Source organism: Delphinapterus leucas, chromosome 3 (assembly GCF_059928025.1).
Source record: "Delphinapterus leucas isolate spDelLeu-1000000601 "Yukka" chromosome 3, BTC_Dleu_Yukka2, whole genome shotgun sequence".
Classification (NCBI taxonomy): domain Eukaryota; kingdom Metazoa; phylum Chordata; class Mammalia; order Artiodactyla; family Monodontidae; genus Delphinapterus; species Delphinapterus leucas.
This window is the reverse complement of record NC_143131.1, coordinates 125,948,307-125,973,961: the sequence shown is the minus strand read 5'-3', so window position 1 is coordinate 125,973,961 and position 25,655 is coordinate 125,948,307. Positions and strand designations below refer to the sequence as shown.

The 25,655-nt window shown below is 38.1% G+C and overlaps 1 protein-coding gene and 1 long non-coding RNA gene across 11 annotated transcripts in view; one reads left to right on the top strand and one right to left on the bottom strand.

Annotated features, from left to right (window-relative positions):
• Positions 1 to 24,076, bottom strand: part of FBXO38 (F-box protein 38) — a 53,544-nt gene extending 29,468 nt beyond the window's left edge. For 3 of the 10 annotated variants that reach the window (XM_022590040.3, XM_022590037.3, XM_022590039.3), the window contains exons 1-9: positions 23,876 to 24,073; positions 16,723 to 16,912; positions 12,671 to 12,804; positions 9,697 to 9,860; positions 9,322 to 9,487; positions 6,796 to 6,933; positions 5,493 to 5,630; positions 3,503 to 3,596; positions 2,364 to 2,494 (exon numbers count right to left, since the gene is read on the bottom strand). In XM_022590040.3, the coding sequence (XP_022445748.1) occupies positions 2,364 to 2,494; positions 3,503 to 3,596; positions 5,493 to 5,630; positions 6,796 to 6,933; positions 9,322 to 9,487; positions 9,697 to 9,860; positions 12,671 to 12,804; positions 16,723 to 16,850 (1,093 nt within the window). In that variant the 5' untranslated portion in view covers positions 16,851 to 16,912; positions 23,876 to 24,073. Of the gene's footprint in view, positions 1 to 2,363; positions 2,495 to 3,502; positions 3,597 to 5,492; positions 5,631 to 6,795; positions 6,934 to 9,321; positions 9,488 to 9,696; positions 9,861 to 12,670; positions 12,805 to 16,722; positions 16,913 to 23,356; positions 23,805 to 23,875 lie in introns of those variants that run through there. The other 7 variants (XM_022590035.3, XM_022590038.3, XM_089909471.1 and 4 more) reach the window with 6 other exon arrangements.
• LOC149749687 (uncharacterized) overlaps positions 22,903 to 25,655 on the top strand; it is a 79,539-nt gene continuing 76,786 nt past the window's right edge. The window contains exons 1-2 of the long non-coding RNA XR_016392798.1: positions 22,903 to 24,205; positions 24,518 to 24,645. This is a non-coding gene — a long non-coding RNA (uncharacterized LOC149749687). The remainder of the gene's footprint in view (positions 24,206 to 24,517; positions 24,646 to 25,655) is intronic.

Here is a 25,655-nt window from a genome sequence, read left to right as displayed (position 1 = left end):
AAATACCATGTTTTCTCATTTGTTAAATGGAGATAAGACCATTTCCCACTTTTTTATTGGGTGGTTTGAACCCAAGAAATAACTTGCCCCAGGTCCCATGATTAATGAACTTCCATCTCACTCCGTCTTTCCAAAGCCCCAGCCCTAAAGACTACTCTATACTGCTTCTGGATCTGAATGAGTTCTGCACCCCTATCACCTTCACATGAATCTCTGAAATCATGAATCTATGTAAACAAAGAACCCCTAAGTATTCATCCTTGGATCACTTTTCTTATATTCCCAGTACACAGCATCTACTTTTCAGCACACCCATTTCCCCAATCTGGCACTGTCATTTTTACGATAAGTGTATGGGGACAAAGGTGATGTTTCTATTTATATTTTGCCAGAAACTTTGTAACAAAGAATTGCTGCAAGTTTTACCAGGAGCCACCCTAACCTCCTGGAGAGATGCTTCAAAGTCTAAGTGGCTGAGAAGCAAGAGATTAAGTGAAAGAGTATAAGCAGTGACCTCTCATTCCTCTCTACATAGTCTGTTAGACACACCTGGCACCTATTTTCATACAGAGAACCCCAGACTGTCTTTGGAGTAATAGAGGAGAGTACGTATACAGGAGAAATGGATGAACTGCAACAAATATGAAGAATGGCTTATAAAAAAAATCAAAGCTAAGAGACTATTAAATATTAAGGAGACTATGAAACAAGTTATGTTGAAAAACGAGATAATGGTAGTCAAAAGGTAAAGTGTTGGGACTTCCCTGGTGGCGGAGTGGTTAAGAATCCACCTGCCAATGCAGGGGACATGGGTTCGAGTCCTGGTCTGGGAAGATCCCACGTGCCGCAGAGCGACCAAGCCTGTGCGCCACAACGACTGAGCTGCAACTACTGAAGCCTGCATGCCTAGAGCCCGTGCTCTGCAACAAGAGAAGCCACTGCAACGAGAAGCCCACGCACTGCAACGAAGAGTAGCCCCCACTCGCCGCAACTAGAGAAAGCCCGTGCGCAGCAACAAAGACTCAACACAGCCCCCAGAAAAGGTAAAGTGTTTTTCTATTGAAAATATGTGTTGAGGGGAAAGAAACACTACAGGGAAATAGCTGGTTCTAAAGATAATTCTCAAAGACATTCTTTCAGTGGACCTAAATGTGGCAATCATGAAAATACAGAATTTGTCAAGTTTTTAGCTTTCGAGAAAAACAAAAAACAAGACAGTAGAAAAAAACACCAATTACCAAGCTAATAATCTTAAGTTACTACATAGATACTATAGAAACAACTTCACTGAAAACCAGAAAAACCTGACACCAAATACATTAATTTTATTTGAAATTACTATGCTAGTTTAGCATTTTAAAGCTACGTTGGTAAAAAGCTGATCTTTTCAAAGCTACATAGATTAAAAATGATTCCTGTGTTAAAAAGGCTAGAAAATAATGCTTTGATTTTTTTTAATGCTTCACCTGTACTGATGAGAACTGCAACAAAGTAAAAACAAAACAAAAATCCCAACTATTATTGTGACATATATCAGAAGTGAAAAGGGACAAACAAGTCCTATTGTTTGATCTAGACTAAGAAGAATTAAGCCTTCTTACGTTCTTCTACAATGCAAATTAGATCCAAAGAAAAAATGTCATCTGGTATGACAATGAGAGTTTAGGAAGACTTGTTACAAATTACATGGGTAAGAAGCTAATTCTTGCAAAAATAAAAACATGCTGAAGGTGTAAATGTTTTCGTATGTCTGACTAATGTCATGTGGGAAAAAAGTTTGAATAATGAACTGACATGCATTCAAACCCAAAGGAATGAGTTCCCAATTGTAAATACATTCCAGAAAATGCTGTGAACAAGCCTTCCAACAGCAATCATCATTAAACGAATACTGACCATTATGGGCTCACACTATCTGGAAAATCCAGAACCCCCAGTGGGCTTATTACAGAAATGAAGAGCACGGGCAGGGAATGGGACCTCATCAGAGAGGACCATCAAAAGCTTCAAGAAGAGTGGCAGATCAAATTCAACAAATGGAACCAGGGATGACATTCTGTGAAAAAAATGAAGCAGAATGGGAAAGAAACTTGGGGAGCAAAGGGGAGACAATATCAAATGTAAATAAGGATCTTTTTTTGGGTAGACAATCACTACACTTTCTATAATATGCTAAAATCAGAGGCAATATAGAAAGAAAAAAATCACTGACACTTCAAGTTTAAATTTTTCAAGAAGTGAGAGCACCTAAGGTTTTAAGCTGTTTTATATTCAAGAAAATAATGGCACATCCCAATTCAGAGTTCACTTTGTCAAGTAAGTTCCTGACAACAATTTTAGGGATTAAATGAGATAATTCTTACTCTGCAGCAAAAACTCATCTACATATCCCAGATGAAGGGTTTCAAACTGGGGGAACTCCAACTCTGCCATCTTCAGGGCAGAAAAGACGCCATCTTTGGTTAGGGAAGGCTGGATCCGAACTTCATGTAACCTATGAACAAAGAGATACATATAAAAGTAAAATGAAAGCCATCAGAATCAAAGGTACTTCCTAATGTAAGGCTCTGAAAGAAGTTTATCTTACTGAAGTGTCAAATGCAAACAACTTTCCCCCCTCCACTAAAAAATATCAGATGTTTCCTTTAAAAGGGTATTTTATAAAGTGCGGACGCGCCTTACGTGTACACTGAAGTTACAGTAAATAATAATGAGTTACACTGTTATATAATCTTATATCCTTTCTGGTACTTTCTTAAACCTGATTAAGTCAAGGCAAGAATCTGCATTTCTTTAATATCTTTTTTAGGCTAGTATTAAGTCCCATTTAAACAAAGAGTATAGTTCTATAGTAAGTAATGATATTTACTCACTTAAACTTAGATACAGTTTTGTTGTATTTATATTCTTAATATTCTACTGATGGAAAGTTAGAGTTTTTTTTTTAATAAATTGAAAAATGGTTAATTCAATTTAAGTATTATAAAAGTAGAGGTAGACTTTTGATATGTAGGAAATAATAAACATGGCATAAAGTGATGTGAAAATAGGTTAAAAATATAAAGATGTTAAAGGCCAGGACTCTGAAAAAGCTGACTTATAACACTGATTTCTGAATAGCAAATATTATCACCAACTAACTAAAACAACTGGGAAAACCATCTGGAGGTTAAAACAATGGCTCCTGAGCCGGCTGCTGACACCAAAGCATCAATGCTGACTTCTGTTGGAGTCTCAGGCACTTCCAGATAATTGACTGCTTTTCTCTGATGAGACCACGCCCATTCAAAGCTTGCTAGGTCTGGAGTGCAGCTCAGTTGGTCATCAGTTGTAACAGAAGACTCCCACTAAGTGATAACCTACTGCTATTTAAACAATTCCTTTGTATTTTAAATCTGAAAAAGGCATGCTCAAACTTCAAACACATATTCCCACCAATTTTTATAAAACAGGAAAAAACATAATTCTAAGACAAAAGAAACAATGTGAAGAGGAAACATACCTACGGGCAGCAGTGATGATGAGGTAACCAAGATCTACTTCAAGTGCATTTTTGCAAGCTCCCAAAACAATAGTGTGCAAATTTCTAAAACCACCTAGTTAAAGGAACAAAAACAATAAGTTTTCCATTTGACCACAGCACTGTCAGTAAAGCATTTCTACATACTTTAGATGATAATTGTTTAGGCGTAATCATTTTAGTGCTTGTATATCACACTGTGGTTTTAATTTGCATTTCCCTAATGATTAGTGAAATTTATCCTGTTTTCATGTTTACTGGCCATTTAGATATCCTCTTTTGTGAAATCTTTTCTATTCAAAATGTTTTCCCATTTTTCCTATTGTGTTTTCTGACTTTTTCTTACTAATTTTAGTTCTTTCTGGATACAAGTCCTTTGTCTGTCAGCTGTATTGCAAATAGCTTCTCCCACTCTATAGCTTGGCTTTTTACTCTCTTACTCATGCCTTTTGATGAACAAAAAAATCGTTAGCACAGTTTACCAATTTTTTTCTTTATGGTAAGTGTTCTTTGGTATACTATTTAAGAAATCTTTGACTACCAGAGGTCAAGAAGACGTTCTCCTGAGTTTTCTTTTAAAAACTGTATTTTTTACATTTGGATCTATGAATCAACTGGAATTAACTATTGTGTGAGGTATGCTGGCTCCTTAAGTAATATATAAGGTGGAGTCATTCTTAAACACTTATTAGGGAAGAAAAGTCTCTGCTGCTCTTTTAGGCCCTTCATGCAAACTCTTAGCTTTTGGTACCTGTCTCCAGGTCTTCTAATGAATGACTGCACTGTGGTCTTCTTTTCCTTTCATTTTTTAAATTTATTTTTTACTTTTTATTTTTACAAGAGGTAAATAAACTGACACCAAGCATTCTTTTCCTTTCTGATTTTATCCTGTTAGCTAGAGCCATGGAATAAAAATTACGCTGTTGGGCTTCCCTGGCAGCGCAGTGGTTGAGAGTCCGCCTGCCGATGCAGGGGACACGGGTTCGTGACCCGGTCTGGGAGGATCCCACATGCCATGGAGCGGCTGGGCCCGTGGGCCATGGCCACTGAGCCTGTGCATCCGGAGCCTGTGCTCTGCAACGGGAGAGGCCACAACAGTGAGAGGCCCGCGTACCACAAAAAAAAAAAAAAAAAAAAAAAAATTATGCTGTTGATCTTGAGGAAGTCTCCATCCCCTTCACACAAAAATCTAATGAAGTGCACTTGTACCAGACTTGATTAACTGACAAAATGCTAAAAATGTACTTACTCATATTTTAACAGTATTAATGATAATGTCTATTTGTTACCAATGGTACTAGATAATTTTTCATTTATATTTTGGATACTCACAGTTACATTTTCTGATCCCAACTATTAATTATCTATATAGCTAAACTTCTTGGTCTTTTTGTTGCAGTGAGGAGATAATTAACGTGGAGCATGTTATGCTACATATGATCATTTAAAATATAATTATAGGAGCTAGAAAGTAAAATCTTTTTTTCTTTTAAAAGCCAACATCTGATGGATGGACCTAATATCCAACTGATAAACATGAAAACATTTTATATACTATAAGTATTAAGCAAATGTTAGATTAACATTACTAATGCCTAAGTTCTTTTGTAGAACTAAGTTGTCTAAGTCAAAAAACATCTCTTCCCAGCAAAAGGCACTAGGATATCTCTGTTAACATCTCTCAGAAAGAGTCCAAATATAACATGAGTTATTAACTAAGCAATAAGTATTAACAAGCCAGAAAACATGCCTTATCACTCTACTATTTTGAGAAGGTTTAACACTGCATAAAAAGGAAATGAATACTGGCCACACTCATGGTTACTTATTCTTCACTAAATACATCAGACAGAAAGTACAATTACTAACAAGCATTTTCTTTTATAAAGACTCAAAAGAGAAGCTAAATAAAAGCTTAATAAATTTTAAACTGATTTTTAAAAATATTTAGTAACTAAAGGAAAATGAATACCTGATCTCCAACTGTCTTCAACTACATGTTGGATAAGACCTCCAAGGAAAGGAACTCGAACCATTTCCAAATGTTCCAAGTTGCGGGCAGAGGCTAAGCCTGTTACTAAAGGGACATATTTCAAGGAGTTTGTGGGTCCTGGAGAAAGACAATTTCAATGCAACAATGTAAATTGTAAAGATGATTTTTCAAATCAGCAACTGAAATGAATAACTTATAAATTCTATGTCTGAAAATGACAGCCAAGTGGCTGGCTCTCTGCGATTTATACTTCTCATTGGAAAGAGTATTAGTCTGTTAACCACATACTTATTCAGCATAAGGATTTTTCAGTAACGTTGGAGATTTAGTATTTTTTGTAAATTCCCTGAAGTTTCAATAGTTTTGAGCTCAAAATAAATAAGGGGAAAAGGCAAGTTGAAAATTTGATCCTTCACTCTAACAAACAGCTCAATGACTTAAACATCTCTCTATGTGACCAGTGTTATATTAGGTGTTATGGAAGATTACAAAAGATAGGATCCTGTCCATCAGAGAGCTCGCAACTGACGCAAACATAAAACTAACATGAATAATTATAAAAAAGATAAAAAGGCAGAACATATCAGGTACAAAAATAAGATCCGATATACTACATAAAAAAAAAAAAAGAAAGTTTGAAGAACAAAGCTTAAAAAATGTATACAAGTGAAGAGGAAGAAGGAAGTGTAAACCTCAGGACAAGGAAACAATAATATGGAAAAACACTCAGGCGAAAGCTGGTATGGCTGTTTGGGAACAGTGAGTAGGCAGGCCTGACAATAAAAGGAGTACCTTAGAAAGGAGTCTGAAATAAGGATATCAAGAGGGGCCCTGGGTATTATGAATTCTAAAGCAGAACAGTTCCCACTTGACACACTAGGGCAACAGAAGTACTGAAGGTTTCAGAACAGAAAAGTAGTATCATAAAAGCAGTGTTTTATGCTTTAAGGTAGATTAGGTCAGACAACTATTTACATGCAGAATGATCAGGAGGCCAGAGACAAAGAAAGTAAAAAAAATTTATTAAAACAATCCTATAAAAAGTGCCTATAAGAAATATGTAGAGACATTTTGACACCTTATTTTTTCTGCTAAGGGTCAAAGACAAATCATATGTCTACTGTCTTTAAAACAAAAAGTACATTTACCTTCATAAGGTAAGTTACAAACATAAACAGTAATAGCATAACATAATTTCACTTACAAATGTAGCTATGGAGTTTGCTTTAGGACATTTTTAGAATAGTATGTGTATAATTCCACCACAACTATGTACCCTTACCTGCACAGTTCCTCATGACAAAAGTTCGTAAGCTGATGCAAAGAAAATCTTTGAATGGCTGTGGTTTAGTGAGTCTTACCCACTTCATATAAAGGTGCCTTAGCATTGGGATACAAGGAATTTCAGGAACATTCACCCCTAAAGCATATATACAAAAAAATAAAAAACAAGAAAACCACTAAAAGACTGTATTCTGTGTATAAGTTCAATAGTCTATTTTTCAAGTTAACAATATATCCTTCCTGTATATTTTCATCAGAACAAATTACCTAATTAACATGTAGGAAGATAAGCTTATTTAAAACAGGCTTGTAAAGAACAGTTTAAGAAAACAATAAACAGACTATTATTTCTTTAGAAAAGGCATATGGGAAGATGGGATCTAAAAAGTACTTCTACATTTTATACACACAAGTTTTTCTTGCAACTCTAACTCTTCCAGAGTTACTAGGAATCATACCTGCAGAGGACCATTTCTGGAAGAAAGAGGATGTAGAGCGGGAGGATAAGTCAGGAGATATGGAAGGAGACAGAGCATGGGTAACTTGAAAATTCTTATGGTACGAAGCAGTTTGAGGAACCTGTCCAAGAGTCTAAACACTGTAGACTAGGGAACAGCCAAGAAGTGACACAATTCTCGGAGAGAAATACAAGGATCCAGGGTGATGGCATTTAAAAAGCAGTAGCTGGCAAAAACAGTTTAATATAACTTTTAACCTTGAGTCAGTAGAAGCCCTGCTAGCAATAGCAACTAGAGAAAGCAAAATTGGGAGTACTTAAATTGCTGGTTCTTTGAAAGCTAAATTCTGCAGAATGCTCCTACTGTAAGGATTACTCCTTAACCTGGTCCACGCAAAAAAACATAGTTGGCTTTAGTACTGAACTATGCATAAACACTGTACTAACTGGGGATTAGTCCAAAGGAAGAAAAGCAGAAGAAGTGAAGTACAGATTAGGACTCAAGATGCAAAACTCACAAAGGTACATTTAGCATCTATCATGATGGTGGTCGCTTCGACTAGGAAACCCAAGGGTAGCAAGGGTGAGACAGATCCAGACAAGACAGTTATATTCTATGCCCAATCCACATTTTACCCCAAATCCATTCTATAAACAAAGGACACAATTACCTGTCTTCCCCAGCATTTTCATTAATTTACTATACACATCTGTATCACCATAACAGTGTTAAACTGTTGAATTAATCAAATGAATTAAATGCATTTCAACAGAATTTACCAAGTACTTATTATATTTGCAATGAACTGTGACAGGCATCATGGAAAATATAAAGATATAAAAACAGTCTCTGACTTTACAGAGCTTATATTATAAACTTTAGATATTATAGAATCCCTTTATTATCTAAAAGTCCGAATTCAAACTAGATATCCAACTCCTTCATCAGAACCACTACTCGATCTTGTAAATGAAGGGTTGCTAGAGAGCTTTGCTCTTCTCCCATAATTGCACATCTAAGACTTATTTAAGACCTAGTCCTTATCATCCCTGCTGCTCTCCCTTCACCACCTGACCCAGTTTCAGAAATATCCAATTCTTCAGGGCCATCCCCAATACCTGGAATAAGGTACAGGAGATACTCAATATGTATATTTTAAAGAAAATATTTAATAAATATTAATAGTCAGACTATAGTAACAGGAGTCCCCCAAAATTCCTTTCAGCAACCTAAGCCAAAGATGACAAATTAAATTTGAGAAAATATCTGTTCTTATCATTTACTTAGGTTGAAATTATTAGGATACAATTTCAGAGAATATTTAGATGGAGAATGCACACTGTGACCATTGCAAATAAGGTGCCTTTGGAAAAAAACCATTCCCTCTCCATTTCTCAGGAAAAAGGGAAGTGGCAGAGTTTTCCATCAGCTCTGGGTTGAAGAAAGAGGGGCCTGCTTGGAGAAGGTACAAGTAAACTTAGAGTTATCTAAGATTTTTTATTCTGTGATGTTCTAGAGCTGAGCAGGATAATAAAGTAGCCACTAGCTACATGTGGCTATTTGATAAACAAACATAAAATAAAATTTAAAAATTCAGTTCCTCTGTTTCACTGGCTACAGTGGGTACCATATGTGATAGTACAAATATAGGACATTTCTATCACCACAGAAGGCTGTACTGGAGAACTCTCCTCTAGAGGGTAGAACTAGGGGCAAAAGGTGGATATCTGAGAACAAGGGCAGGGTTCTGGCTCATTCAAAAAAGGAACAAAAAACAAAAACACAAAAACCCCAACAACTTTCAAAACTACCCAAACTGCCTATCAAAACGGGATCAGATTGGTTGTGAAATAGTAGTTCTCTCACCTACCTGTCTGCCGCCAACCCCCCACTCGCTGGGGCCCTTTAATGGGAAATCTAAAATTGTATACAAGTCTCATAAGCACTTTTTTTACCATCATCAATCAGCAAAGCCGTTTCTAAAATCCTCATTGTTCCCTTTCAGTGAATATTCAGTTGTATGGCATTTCAAGGAGTCACAAGCAACCCAAGAAACATGTACTTACCAACTAAATGTAAAGTTTGGATTTTGGCTCCTACAGGAATTTTCAGTTTATTTTCAGGAGGAATTGGAAATGCTCCATTACGATTACGAAACTTCCCCAAAATATGAACATGTGGCATGTATGTCCAAATAGATTCTACCAATTCCAAATGAGAAGTTTCCACACCCTATAGAATAATGCCAAAGCAAACACAAGAAAGGCTTTTAATTTAGCATCCAAAGCTTCTATTTCTGTATCATAAGATGCTAAGCATGCAGTGGAACTTAAAAGTTCGTTGTGGATGAAATTTTCATGTGACTGAACATGTTCTATCATTCTTTTAATTTAATATTTCATCAATTAGTTGATGTCAAATGTTCAACCAGGTGCACTCACCACTAAGTTCGGGCATGCCTGCAAAGCTTCCAGAACTCCTGGAATGCTAAAAGCCTCATGGCCCCGTACCCTTCGCCTCTCAAGGTATCTAGGGTGAAGGCCATATAGCTGTTCAACATCTGGCATCTTCTTCAATAGTGTCAGAAAACTGGAATCTGTGAAGCCTAAGAAGTTCACAAGTATTTAGAGCCAAGTTCATCTTTCTGTTGGTCAAAATTTATAGGCACTTGTAATTTTTATCAAAAGTTAAAACAACAACAAAAAAAGAGATTTCCTTTTTAAATTTTCATAAGGCTAACACTACAGCTGAACAAATGGTTAAACAGAAAATATTTCCCTTAGTAACAGAAGAAATGTGTCAGGAACACCACTTATTCTGAGTTGATACTTTACAGCTGAAACTTTTAATTTACTATTTTCTTTTTTGTTGTTGCTCCTGCTTTTAAGGCACATAAATCTTCAACTAAGAACAACACACTTTTAACCCAGATGACTTGGACCTACTTGACTGATGTGTGAGGACGGACAACCTTTCTGGCCACCACCCTCCTCCCCCAAAGGTACTCTCTGGTCCATAAAACCTCTAGGCTCTATAGAGGTCACAACTAAAAAAATAAGTAAGATAGGATCCCCATCTTCAGGAAGCTCACAGTTCTAACCCAAATCCCATGTCAAACTGCGTTCTCTTAGTTACCCATTTCCCAATAATTACTTTATCCTGTGTTTAACTATCATTCCCAGGACATTTTAGACAATTCATTCTTTTGAAAAAGACGGATGCAAGTTAGCTAAGAGAGCATAAGCAATCCAAACTACAAGGATGCTGAACTGACAGAAAACTATTTATCTGAGAGGCCAGCTGTGCTCCACAGTGGGAAACAACCAGATGGGAAGAGAAAGATACAGGTTACTTCCACAGTACAAGTTGCTGGTGCGGTAAGTAAGGAGATAAGTCTCATACTGATGATACTTTATTATCTTACTTTTTGTTTTTAATGGAGGCCACCAGAAAGCTAACTGTCTACTCACTAATGAGAAATAAAAATATTAATTTTCAAGAATAAAAATGAAGTCCCAAACCATTAAGTGTTACTACAGTGTTCAAAAGTTGTTCTACTTGTACAGGGCTAGTCTAGATGCTATGGAAGCTTCAGATTCACAAAAAAATGAAGAGTAAGAAGGGACCTCAAGAGATTACCTGGTCTCTCTAATTATAATAACAGTTCTTATTATTGTCTTATACAGTAACTCTACTAAATGATTCAATGTGTTAATCATTTTACATATCTACTCTCACAACCCAATGAAAAGGTTTATCACCCTATTTAAAAATGTAAAAAATGAATGTGACCTTTGCCAATGTCCATCCTCTCTTGTTGTACATTACACGTTGCCTCTCTCCACCTTCTTTACAGAGATGGTGTGAGAGTCCAAGGAGATCATATATGTAAACCAAAAAGTGCTATATAAAAACCTTATTTAGCATTATTATATAGAGAATTAGGGTATAAACTCCAGAGACCAGACCAAGGTGGCATTAGCAAAGCAGGGTTAGTAAGACCTTATTCTAGGCCATAGAGACTTTGCTTTGACTCTCTTTTATATTTGTTGCAGTGATGGGAAGTCTGGGCTCACAGGTATTTATCACAGTCTAAAAGAAGCCAGCAATGTGCAGACAAATTCTTCTCTAATTTGATATGGGGCAGAGATTTTAATTGTAAGATTGCACCACATGGGAGCTCTGCTATCCTATCTCTTTATGTAGTACATTAACCCCATGTCCATATTTCCTACTGGCCTAACCTCCGTTAAAGAAAATCTAATAAAAGAAATGACAGTCCTTTTCACATTGCCCTGATTTTTTCTCTCCTGCTGTCTCTGCAATATGATGAATGCTTTTCCCTTACGATAGTTTCTTTAAAGTATTTGAAGACAAATGTGCTTTACTTCCCATCAAGCTGTGTTCTAGCCTCAAGTCTCTGCAATGTTCTTCACAAAAAGATATAGTGATAACTCCGGCCAACTGATAAGAGCTATCAGTTGACTGATGACCCTCTTGAAAGCTTATGCAGCACCCCAAACTGTACAATATCTCAGTATTTCAGAGGCAGTCTGTTCTGTTCCACACAATAGAACAGAAGAAGACAATTATCTCCTCAGCCCTTCACTTCTATTAAGGACCCCTCCCCTTTGCCCAGCACCACAGCTTCATCACATTTTCAAAATATCAGGATCTGAATATTGTTGACGAAAGGTAGTTTAAAAAGATATTCAAAATTGCTAAACAACATTAACTAAAGCGGAATAATTAACAGATTGGTGTTAACTGAAAAGAAGCTTGATTAGCCCTTAATATTATTTCTCCCCTTTGAGGTGTGCTCTGCTTAACTAAAGTCATGAACTTTCTTTTCTGGTGGTCTCCTTACCTGAGGTCCATTTGTTGTGGTTAGGGTACTAACTTTGAGTTCTTCACACGCTAGGCCAATGCATTATTTGAGAAATCTCCAAGACCTAGCACAGGCCTTTTAAAAGTGCTAAAGAAATGAAAGTTTCAGAAGTGCAATTTCTGTGACCTACAACTAGAGCAGCTTTACAAAAATTGATAAATATCTGTTTAACCAGAGGGTGCATGAAAATCTGCATCATGGAAGAAAGGACACTTTGTCAAATGTGATAGACATATACTTAGCTAATCAAAGTCTCAATATGTATTTTCCAATCATGTATTTGTGGAATAGACTGATGTAGTTTCTTAAGGAGTAGGAAATGAAAACAGACCACTAAAACAGTAAAGCCTCAGGCAAAACTCATTTCATCAACCTAAACTAACCTAAAAAATTTAGATAAAATCCTGCCTCCTTACCTACAAGGTGCCTAGATTGCCTATCCCAAAGTAACAAGTAGCTTTTCATGGGAACGTTATTAGTAGTTTCCAGTGGGGCTCCACTGTACATTACAGGCTAAATTTACTTACCACTCGGCATGTATTCCCACCATCGCCCTGCACAAAGATCCACTACCCTCACAACTCTCAGATATAGGGTGACTGCTTCCTTTAGCTTCCGGGAAAGACATTCCATACACATGATATCCTGCAGAGGGAGGTACCTTTGTAAGAGAAAGAAACTCATATTTACCAAGTGGGTAAGTACTTCATCTCACTGACAGGTTAGTTTTTTCCTTCCTCCATTCTCCTGCCCCTCAAATAAAATAAGACTGTAGTAATATTCACCGAGTTTTAAGATTAACATGCATACATACCTTTTTACTAAAAAAAAAAAAAAAAAAAAAAAAATCAGCAAATACTCAAGCATCCAAATAAAGTGTGGAGCTCCCTCCACAGATCATTTGATAAATCCTGCCTTTTTCCTTTTGATTTTAAGCACAAAGAAAATCTCAAAAAAAAAAAAAAAAAAGAAGGATAAAAAAAATCTCAGTACATTTCAAGGTATAGTGATAAGGGAATGTACAAAAGATCAGAGAACTGATCAATTTGAACAAATATGTATACTAAGTTTATAGTGTACATTTTCCCCTAGATCTTTTACCTTTTAATCACACTCTAATAAAAGTATTGCATAAGCATTAAGTGAAAAACACTCATCTGAATTACAATTTCCTTTTTTCCGACCTCCCCTGTTATCTCTTCCTTCATGAAGCTTTTCAACTAACCTCTACTTTTGTTCTGTTTCCAGTAATACCAATATATATATCTCTCTCTCAACAGACCTAGGTTAATTTTTTTTAAGAAAAGGCAAAAGCTACCCTTTATTGAGCTGGTATTGTGTCACAGACACTGTACTACAGTCACTGTTTCACAACTTTTACAAGCTAGGTTCTTTTCCTGTTTGCAACACAGCCCTCCCCCAATCCTTTTTCTTCCCTTCTCTGTTCTGCTGTGTTCCCCACCCCTCTGGCTATGAGGTGACTTTGGCCAACAGAAGGCAGGGCAGAGGCTTTCTGCTATTGCTAGTCCCCTAGCTGAATGAATCTTCAGCATCTCTTCCTCATTCCCTTAACCCTACCTACACCTCTCTGAATGATCCCTTCATTAAGTTATCTTCAAATTCCAGCCGAGGGTATCTTGTTTCCTGATACAACTCTCATTGATATAGTAGGTGCTATTGTTACTCCACTTTACAAGTGGTGAAATTGGCTCAGAAAAGTTAACCAGAAAAAAGTCAACAGCTAAATAATTTGAGTGAGGAAGAGCAAGGATGTCAACGGTTGGGTCTATTTCCTAAAAATTAAGCTAATTCTAAAGGAAAGTCCAGGTATACCTGCTGAATATTTCTCTGCTCTATTTTTTTCTACCTCTGGCCCCTCTGCATTCTCCTTTATAACTATTTAAATAAAGAGAATAAAGTCAAATTCTCTACCAAAAAAGCATTATTGCCAACTTAATTTACAGTTTCCATAACTTAGATATGAGGATACTTTTCAGAAACTATATAACTATACAGTTTATAAACAATGAAAAACCAAATGTTTTCTAAATCAAGTTTTGCCACTAAAGCTTTTTTCCACAAATCACTGATTTTTATCCAAAGTATTTGCCTGAGTTAATATTATACTCCCTTGAAATACAAACATCAGTAATCTTATGGAGATTATCTTATATTTGCCCTCAGAAAAAGAATGTATTTTTACTCCACAGATACATAGTCAAAAAGCTGGAGTTCAAAAGGCAGATCAAACATATTTTAGAAAAGATGTGTTTAACATGGCAGGTACAGCAAAGATTAAGTTTCTTTTAAGGAAGCCATGGTTTTTCTTGTTTCATGAAAACATGCTAAATGGTTATTACAGGACTACAAAATGAGTCCTCAGATAAAAACTTTAGAAGCCTAAAAATAAATGTTTATTTTTAGAATACCATATTCAAGTACTCAGCTTAGTTCACAGTTCTCCTTACATTCTGCCAATTTGCTGCATGTTTTTTTCATTATAACCAGGGTAACATCCTTCTATTTGATTCCACTCCTTCTACTGTTATATTCTGTTTGAACTGCAAAATCGAATCCACTCTCAATTTAAAATATGATCAAATTTGTTCATAATATGCCCTACCATTAGTCAACAAACATCTAACACACATCCCTAGAAACAATTTTACCTATGCTTTCCTCTAGTATTTTAATAGCTTCAATGTTTAATTCACTGATACATTTAGAATATAGTTGTCAGATATGAGAGAGAGAACATGCTTTTATTATTTTCTTCAAATGTTTTTCGGTTGTGACATCATCACTGAATAATCCACTCAGCTTTTCCTCACTGATGTGAATACCAAGTTTATCATAAACTAGATCCCCACGTATATTTGCATCTACATATGGAGCCTATATATGGAGTTTGTTTTACCCAACTGTCTGGCTATCTTCTCCCATACCAAATCTTTAATTATTGTGTATTTTAGAATACATTTGAACATCTAGTAGGGTTAGACTCTTTTTCTGAAAAATTTTGGCTACAGAATTTTTCCTGCCAGATGAACTTTAGTATTATCCTGTTATGTTAAAAAAAAAAAAGTCTATTAGTTTAATTGGGCCTTCTATTCCCAGATAGAACTGAACAAAAACTATACTGTGTCACATAATAACAAACTGCAGAAGATAAAGACTAATACAAATTTATATTGGAAAAGAAAAATAAAGTGCCCATAGTTCCCTAAAATAACTCTGCTATCACGATTTTAAAACTTCTTAATCTGCAGATATTCAATAATTTTTAAAAAATTCAAAACTTTTCTAGGAACTTCAAATATGGAAATCTCCCCTAGGTAAATAATCTAAAATAATGGAAAATTCAGATGCTTAGATAAATTAGTTGCATTATATAAGAGAAAAATTAGAAACAACAGAGACGAAAGAATACAAGAAAAGGTAATTATCATTCATAGTCAGTGGAATAGAAAGCAGTGACTAAAATGATAATTATGAAGACCATGCAGCCATATGAAAAAAGGCAAACACAATATAACCATTAACACTTACCAAGTGTTTATGCCATGCAGTGTATTGAGTGCTTTAAAAGCATTATCTCATTGAACCCTTATAATAACATCTTTATATCTATCACTGGTCCAGAGATAGTAAATGAGAGACTCAGGATCAAACTCTGGTCTCTCATTCCAGAGACAAAGTATATTAGTATGTGTTTATTTGAGTGGATAATGAAAGAAGAGAGCAGGAGAAACTATAATGAAGGGGTTTCATTGGTTGTGTTTTTGGTTTTGTCTCTGGTTTCTTTAACAATTGTTATAATACAGTTTAGATAAAAATATAATTTTAGGGCTTCCCTGGTGGCGCAGTGGTTGAGAGTCCGCCTGCCGATGCAGGGGACACGGGTTTGTGCCGCGGTCCGGGAAGATCCCACATGCCGCAGAGCGGCTGGGCCCGTGAGCCATGGCCGCTGAGTCTGCGCGTCCGGAGCCTGTGCTCCGCAATGGGAGAGGCCACAACAGTGAGAGACCCGCATACCGCAAAAAAAAATAAAAATAAAAATAAAAATATATATATATATATAGTTTTAAAAAAGGATTTTGAAAAAAATTTACCTCAAAACAACTTTAATGTGTGCACTGCATATACCAATGATGGGTATTATTTCACAAAACTTTTTTCATTTCCTTTCGTTTATGTGCACACAGAGCAAAAGTGTTTCTCACTGTGGACTGTAATCCAAAAGTCAGAAACACTGCTTTATATCATACACACAAGGTACTGTAATAATAAAAGTCAACAAATCTATCAGTCAGTAAGAATTCCAAGAAGCCTGGAATGTTAACACAGTCTAGATAATGGCTGCCCAATAAAACTTTCTCCAATAAAGGAAATATTCTCTATCTTCACTGTCTGTACTCTCCTATACTGTAGCCACTAGCCATACTGGATTTTTAATTTAATTTAATTTAAATGCCACATGTGGCTAGTGACTACCATATTGGACAGCATAGCTCTAGCATTTGCTCCTACTTATACTATACATTCCATGTAGGTGAAAATCAACCAAACAAAATCTTACCTAAAAATATGGCAAAGCACTTCATGTGAAAGTTGATTCATATAGTCCTTTGTTTCATCTGATATTGTTTCTTCAGGAATATCATTGTTCATGAGACACGTTTTAACACTTTTCTTTCGTGGACCCATTGCTGCGTTATCTCCAGTATCAAAGAGCAAATCTCTCCTTTTGGTTACTTGAGTTCAAAGACCTGAAAGCAAGCAGTGATTAGAGTAGCCTAAAACACACCAAACCCAGATGCAGAAATTATCTTGGTAAAACAATGTTTATTTTAGAATACAGACACACAAAGGTAGTGCTATTACAATGGTACAGACTACATTCAAATTAATAAAAATACTACACGAAAAGGCACAGAACATCTTTTTTCTGAACAGCAGTAGAGATAAAAATGAATTACTTAGAATGAGCAAAAATCCAAGGAATCAGGAGTCCTGGATTCTATTCGTACTCTGTTGCTTCCTAGCTAATTCACTCAATTTCTCCAAGCATCAAATTCCTCATATGTAAGATAAGATTAAACTAGACAAACAAAACCCTTTCCAACTCCAGGAGCTTGTGATTCTAGGACTGCCCCAACACAGCAGAAAGGAGAAGACTCTTGGATTCTAGTCCTGGATCTGCCACAAACTACTTCTGTGAACTTGAATCACCTTTTAAATTCTTCCTTCTCCCACCTATAAAGTGAGGGGATCAGATTTCACTGGTGGGTCACATATCCCTTTATGAATTTGATAAAAAAAAAAAAACTATTAACCTTCTCCACAAAAAGCAATAACCAAAAAAACTACTTAATTTTACATGCAATTTCAGAGGAAGAATAAAACAACCCTTCTCCCTCTCCCTCTCCCATAAGTATTAAGGAGCAGAGGTTAATTCACTTATGTATCAGATGTATGTTTTGTTTGTTTTTAAAATAAGCTTTAGTGAGGGAGGAAGAAGAGAAAGGAAGAGGAACGGAGTGGGGGAAATAACATAAAAGTCAGATGAGCGAACTTCTGCCCAGAGGTTTGTTTTATTTTGCAGATCAGGTTAAGAGGGAACTATGTGAAAACAGTGTCCTTTAAACAGCATTATCAATTATCTCTGGTAAAATTCGGAAAACTTATCTGGATTCAAAGTGAGAGAACTGTAGAGTTCAGAGCTTAATCATGCTACAGTGATGCAAAGAATTGCTGTCGCAAATCTGTCAATCTCTGGATTAAACAGTGTTTGCTCCCTTTTATGCACCAATGCTTTTTCTTTATTATAATCTGTTACTATCAAAAGTTTCTAAAGTGGACCCCATGTTTCCATTTTCTTACAGAGTTGCAATAAAAGTGTAATCTTTTCTTGATGACCTGAGGTTATCATTTGAATATACATTATATTCTGCAATATAGTCTCAAGGACTCCTGAACTATATGGAGTTTCTGGGGTTCCTTTGCTTCAGCAGCATATGGGAGCAAACTACAAGGCTAAGTGAATTCTTTTATTTCGTGTGTGTGTGTGTGTGTGTGTGTGTGTGTGTGTGTGTGTTTTCTGGTCTCTTCTTCCCTCACTGAAAGGTTATGCACTGTGACTTCTGACAGGTGTCAGCATGCTTGCTTCTCCCTGCACTCCACCCAAACACACACACACCCCTCTAATTTGCTGCTTCTAATCAGCTATGGCCTGGGAAACCAAAGAAATAAGTTTTTAGAATTGTGTATGGATTAATATCAACAGGCAGTTAGTAGTATGGACTTAAGGAATTCTGCAAAGAGTAGGTACATGAGCTACAGTTCACTGAATTTGTTTTTAAAGAAATTTAATACACATGATGAAACAGAAACCAAATCAGCCTACAAGAAATCCTAGTTTGCAGAGGATAAAATCTTTCCAACCTGACCAAGCCACCTTTCCAATCTCATCTTTCACTTCTTATCACTTGCTCACTCCAGCCACACCAGTATCCCAGTTCATCCATTTGTTTAACATTCATCTTTTATTCCTAGTAAGCTATTAAATCTAATGTCCTTCCCTTCCTTTTTTTTTTTTTGGCCTGGAAAACCACTATTCTGCCTTCAAAATCTAGTTAAACGTTAAGTCCTCTGAAAAAACGTCTCCTACTAAACTCCTCTTCTGAGCTCCCTGTGAGACTTAACTAACATTAGCTTCTCCCACAGCAACTTGGATAGTATTATATAGATCATGCCTCTGCCAGGAAAAGGAAGAGAATCTCAATCTCCTGCCACTGGGTGATAACAAATCACACATGTCTGATGTGTGAATATCCATCAGTCTTTCCATTATTCCATATGCGCCCAGTAGCTGCAAGGCTGCTAAGAACCATTTCACGCTCCTATTTTTGCCACCACAGCACTCAGTGATCTCAGAAACAAGCCTGTAAACCCTGGCAAAAATGCAATCATACTTTACACATAACAATTAGCTACACTGAGGCATTCAAATACGTTGACAAGGCTATAAACCAGTACAGACCAATCCAACCATGGATTAATTCTCCAGCTATGTTATTTAGCACATGCTTCACCTTTTACACCCTCACCTTTGACAACTCTAACCGTTCATGGATACCACGTTCTTGATTTCATCCTCTAAGTAAAAATCTTTCTTGGCCCTTCCCCCTTCTTTTCCTTCAGCAAATCCACACCACTTAATAATTTCCACCCTCATCTTATGATTCCACCTTTTATTGCTCCTTATTTTGCAATACTGTGGTTTTGTGTGATTTAGCAGCTCCAGTGCACAACATACACTTGAAATTTTAAACCAATAGATTGCACCTTAAATGTCACTGAGTTTATATACAGTTCCCTTGTTTAGAACTTACAAAAATATTTACTCACAGATATGACATTATACAACATTATAGAGAGGTTAGGTTAAGTCTCCAGCAAGCCCACAAAGATCCATTTAACCTACTATGCATTAACACTACTACCAAAGGGCCTAAATTAAGAGGACTACAACAAAAATTTAGGTGAAATTGTAACATAGTTCCCATATCACATCTAGAATTGAAAACTTGGTCATAGAGCTACTTATTTGGCAGCAGGTGGAGTAGTGACTCCCCTGCTACAAGGCTTCGGTGGGAAAGAGACTTGTGGAGATGAACACTGGGGTAAAGGATAAGACCGCCATCTTCCATCTAGGGGCTTTAACAGTTCAGGACCCATAGCTGGAGGAAATTCCTCAGTCCTCTCCAGTCCAAGTAGGTGCCCCTGGCAATATTAAGGAGATAAAAGGCTCATTCAAGGACTCAATTATTTGCCCTCACCACCATTCAAACTCTACTTAAAAAAAAACAAACAACAACAAAAAAACCCCACACAACTGTTTCAACTAAAGCTGGCTTCATCATCACTTAAGTGAAATACATGACTGGACTAGGCTGAGAGCATTTCATCCCAGGCACTGAGTACAGAGGCCTGGTATCCCTGTTTGAAAAGAAAACACCATGAAAGACGGAGACCTAGTGATGATGGAGTCTCTCTTATACGAGCATGTTCTCCCTCAATTGCTTGTCTTTTAGTGGGATGAGGGATAAAAGCAGGTGAGAATAGAAAACTGCCATGACTGGTCTTCTGTGTCTTGGTTTCTTCCTACCCCTATCTCCAAAATATCACCACTCACCACTTAAGAAACTCAATAAGGTAGAGAAGGTCCAAAGCAGCAGCAAGTAGAAAGAGGAAGAGAGGGAAATTCCAGTTATCAACAGTAGATAAAGATGACACATAGGAACAGGCCTAGTAGAGGAGTTATGGAGGGTAAGGGAGAGGTGAGTATAAATAACAAGTGGGTATAAATATGCAGAGACTATATTTTGCAGCACTAGGTGTCATTTTTTAGGGTCAGCAAGTCCTGGAGGCTGAGATTCTAAACCTCAAAGAAATATCATTTTGAATCCCAGAAAGTTAAAAGGTGAAGAGTCCTTCACAGACTTAAAGGGTCACACAGTTCTTAATTTTTTGTGGGTCACAAACCCATCTGAGACTATGATGAAAGCTGTACATCCCCCCAAGACAAAAACAAAACACACCCAGACTCGTATATAATTTCAGGGGCTTCACAGAGACATGGAAGTTCATCCAGAGGACCCTATCCAAGGCTGGTCCCTCAATTTTTAGATGGACAAACAGAACCAGAGGGTATAAGTCACTTGCCAAGGGCATATATTAAGTGTCAGAGTTCAGGCTGGGACTCAGATTTCTCAGCCTACACTATACAACCTGTCATCAAGTCAATCCTTTGCACCTCGGCTGGCTGCCTTCATTCCAGAGCTATGCCCCAGTGCTTGGAGATACACTTCTCGATGCTCTGATAGAACTGCTGCTGACCACACCCTCCTTCACAAATTAGAGCTTGTGGTCCATCTAATTTGGCTCACACACAGTAGCCTACAGCAGCCCTGGGTCTCCTACAGTCACCCTGTGGCTGGCTGTTTAGCAGACCTTAGCCACAGGAAGCATCGCTTTTGTCCTAGTGGCCCAAGTATGTTCTAAGTAGTAAGCCTGAATTGTTTCTGAGCATTCTTTAAACTTGAGAAACCCAACAAGGTAAGGAAGGTCCTTCTCATTAACACGTAGGTGTGCTCCTCTCCTTGCAACCTGCCAGTTCAAATCTCCTCCTATCCCAAACTAGACTACACTAACGTCTACTAAGTTAATTCATTCTGGTTGCTCCCAGATTTTTCCCTATCTTTTAAACCTTAACCCTCCAGGCTACTTCAACCTCTTGTTGAGGAGCACCAACATTTCCTTGCTTGCAAAAATCATTTTCCTTTTTATTCTCTACTTTCATTATAGAGGTTTTAACATGTATTGTACACAATTCTGACAATTGTTGATACCTATAAAAGTCCTATATAAACCTACTCTTTTACTCCCTAAACGCACAACTTAGAAATCTTCTTACACCTGTTCCATCTTGTCAACATCCTCTTTCATCCCTGTCTTATTCTACTAATTACTCTCTTACTCAGATCACACTGGACCCTCCAAGGTACGTGTTTATCTCTTACTATCATACTTTATAGGGCAGCGATAAACCGACTTACCTTACAACTAATGAGAAAACTTAGGGACCTCTTCTTTTATGAAACTTTCAGAATGCTGAATCATTTTCACCATTCTGTATCTAATTAATAGCAAATTTTAAAAAGGAGTTTCTCCAGAGAATTGTTATTTTCTATCTATTCATCAGTCCATCCAACCAACCGCTCACTCGACTACTTTTTTATTGCCTATTAGGTGCTAGGTGGTGACAAAGTCTTTCCTCCCATGAAGCTTACAGTCTCACAGTGGAGACAGATTCTACCAACAGTTTCTGACAACTCAGCCACTTCAATTACTATAACTTAAATTCCCCTTCATTAACCTCACCAAAAATCTCTCTCTCCCATTTAAAACTTCCCAATGTCTTCAATATTCCTATCTGGTCAAGGGCTCCCCTGCCCTTCAGGTTTCTAACACCCTTCTTCAGTTTCTATTGGCTTCAGCTTGCTCATATCAATGTAATATTGCATGTCAATTTGACACCATTCCTCATCATAGATCTTCTATGTCTACTTCCTAGAACAGCCTCTCTTGCCTAAAGAAATGCCGCACCACATCCACCAAGCTGGTCAGATAAAAAACAAATAAGAAAACAGAATTATAGTACTGAAAATGTCCAGGAGTCATCCAGTCCAATCTTTCATTTTCCAAGATAAGGAAAGTAAGAACCAGAGAGGTAAGCTGCCTTGCCCAAAGTCACAAACCCAGAAAGTATCAATACCAGTGCTGAAACAAGGATCCATGTCTTTAACTCTAGTTCAAGTTCAATTTTATTTCACTATGTCACTTTTCCTTACTGTAATCTAGCTTTTCTTTCTTCTCCCATTGTGTATCTTTTTTTAACTAAAGTGTGTACTTCCAGGCACACAGTCATTTAAACAAACACACAAGTCTATATTCTTTACCCAAAGAGGACATAAGAATCACAGCATCACAAATTTTAAAGAGAAAGAAACTTAGTGATAACCTAGACCAGTAATTGTCAAAAAAAGTTAAAAATTACAAGCACAGATTTTTCAATCTATATGGCTACATAATATGTACTCTCCACACCTCACCTCTTCCTTCCCCCAGAAAATCATGGCTTTATGGAACCATTATTTTATTCTTCATTCGTGCAGACTATGGGAAAGGGGATTAAGAACCTGTGACCTAATCTAACTTATTCGTTTGTCAGATGAGAAATCTGCAGTCCAGAAATAGGAAGGTAAGCCAGCAACTTAATAGCAGTTTTAAGATAAAAAACAAAGGTTTCCTATGTTTCACATTTGCGTGTTTTACACTGCTGGTATAGGTTTCTAAAACAAAGTCTTCAGGACAGAGCTTTCCACTACACAGGAAACATAGGAACCTTACGAAGTGCCAGTTGCCCTTGGCCGATTTGGCGTCTGGAAAGAAACATGGTAGACACCTCTGATAAGTCATCTCCTGGCTACACAAAATGCAGGGAAGAGATGCTTTTCTGGCCTGTCTCTAAGGTAAGATTCCTTGAAAGGGAGTTGAGAACCTGATTTTAGAGCTAGGAGGGGGATCAGAAGCATCCAACACCTTCGTTTTACAGATACGTAAACCGTGGCACAGAGAGGGTAACGGACCTGGGCAAGGTCAGAGAGTGAGTCGGTGGACGAGGTAAGTCTAGAACTCCGGGCTCCCGATCCCTTAGCTGGCCGCCTCTCAAAGATGTATTCACTGCGTCCTGCTCAGAACATCTCCTCAGTAAGCTGACTACAGTCCTTAACACACCGGCTTAAACACTGACTTAACGTTAAAATCGTGGAACTTCTGACGCCCAGAGTGGGATGGGGTCCCAGAAGTTGGCCAGGCCAAAAGTCCCCATTTTGTTGAGAAAATCAAGACTCAGGGAGGGTTCTGTATCCTGGGATCTTGGACCAGATTCAGGCAAGGTGGCAAACCCTGTCACCAGGGCCTAGAAGGCCAAGAACCACAAACCCAATCCCGGCTCTTCGGGGAGCTCTAGGCCCGAAAGGGGCCGAAGACCAAGAGCCCGAGCGGTCGGGGGCCGCAGAGCCCCATCCAGCCGCCTCCACCCGCCGCACGCACCCCGGGCTCTGCAGTCCGCCGCCCGCCCCCGGCCCACCCGGCCGCCTCCTCACCTACGCCAGCCCTCCGTTTGTTGTAGTGGTGGAGGGAGGGAGAAAAGCAACATACACTTCCCGCGGCCCCCACCGCCGGGGCGCTTCCGCTTCCGCCGCCCCTCGGGCACTTCCGGAGTGTTGGTATCCCAGGCTAGGCCCGCTCCCCATGCCCATGCTGGGTGTGGGGCGCGGGTGTCCAGACCCGGCAGCCATGTTAAGCGTGGCGTTTCGGAGCGCGCTGGGGGCGCGTCCTTCATTCACGTGACAGCGGCGCCACGCCCAAAGCGTCTAGCGTCGGACGCCGGATAAATGCTCGTGATTCTGTGGTTTGTTTTTTGTTGGCTTTGGGTGAGCTTTCAGTCTTCGCATTTCTCTTTTGTAAAGTAGCGAGCTAGGTTCCAGTAGCGATATTTCCAGAATTCGTTCACCTGAAAACAGAAAATCTTTTTTTTTTGGGGGGTGGGGTAGTTAAAGATGTCAGTGTTAAATAAGCCCTTCCCTACTTTTGGGGCATTGTCTCTACACGTAATTTACAATATTTTATAGTTTCCAAAGGGTTTTCACGTCATTGTCTCATTGAAAACTCCCTGACACCGTGACGTATGGGCAGGAGTCAGTTTAACCCGTTTTTTTTTTTTTCCTTATAAAAATTATCTTCAGAGAGGATATGGACTGAAAAAAAATGCACAACCTGGAAGTTGAGAATTATGTTTTATTCAGCGCACTTGCTGAGGACTTGAGCCCGGGAGACAGCCTCTCAGATATCTCCGACGGACTGTTCTGAAGAGGTAAGGGAGGAACCAGGATATATAGGAGATTTTGCAAAAGAAGACAAAAACAAAACGCAAAACAAAAACAGGTAGTCGAACATGAAAATATTACTGCTGATTAAAGAAAAAACAGACATGTCAAATTAGTGACTTTAGCTCTTTTTTATGTATGAGAAGATGTGAGAATCTGGGCTTATTGAAATCATTCCTTTGATATGTACCGTAAGCGTCTAGGGTCTGTAATCCTGTTTTTCTCCATCCTGACTCCCCTTAGGGTGCACCTTCAGGGACAGCTGCAGTGATTGATGGCTTGACGGCCACACCATTCTTTGCTAACTGAAATGGCAGGCAGCATTCGATGTCTACATAGGTAATTTCTCAGTGTCACACAGCTAGACAGAAACCCGGATTTTTACCCTCCAAATCCCGAGTTCTTGCCCCTAAGTACAGGTAACCCTTGAATATCTCTGGGATTAGGGGCCAAAAATTCATTTATAACTTTACAGTATGTCCTCCGTATTGCAGTCCACATCTGCAGGTTCAACCAACCATAGAGTACTCACTCTGGGACCTTGAGATGTCAGCTCTAAGCCTTGGGTTTGTTAGGTAAAAATGGACATAATTGTGGTACCTGCATAGCAAACCACTGCAGAATTTAGTGGCTAACACAAGTAATTTGTTAGGATTCTGTGAGTTGACTGGGCTCAGCTGGGCAGTTCTAGATTGGGGTTTCATGCATTTGAAGTTCGATGTCAGCTGAGACTTTAGTTAACTTTGGGCTCCAATGGAAATTGTATTGTAGGCACTTTAAGGTGTAAGCCCTCTAGGGGCTCGGCTAGAAGTATCCACCAGAGTGCCTACACATGGTCTTCTCCCTCTGGTTTGGATCTCTCAGGGCAGATCGCTGGGTTCTGATAGGGAACACTCGGAAATAGAGCAGAAAGTGAGCTGTTCCAAGCCGTACAGGAGGAAGCTCAAGGACAGGACTTCATATGATCTAGCCTTGGGAGTAGAAGTTACTTCTGTCA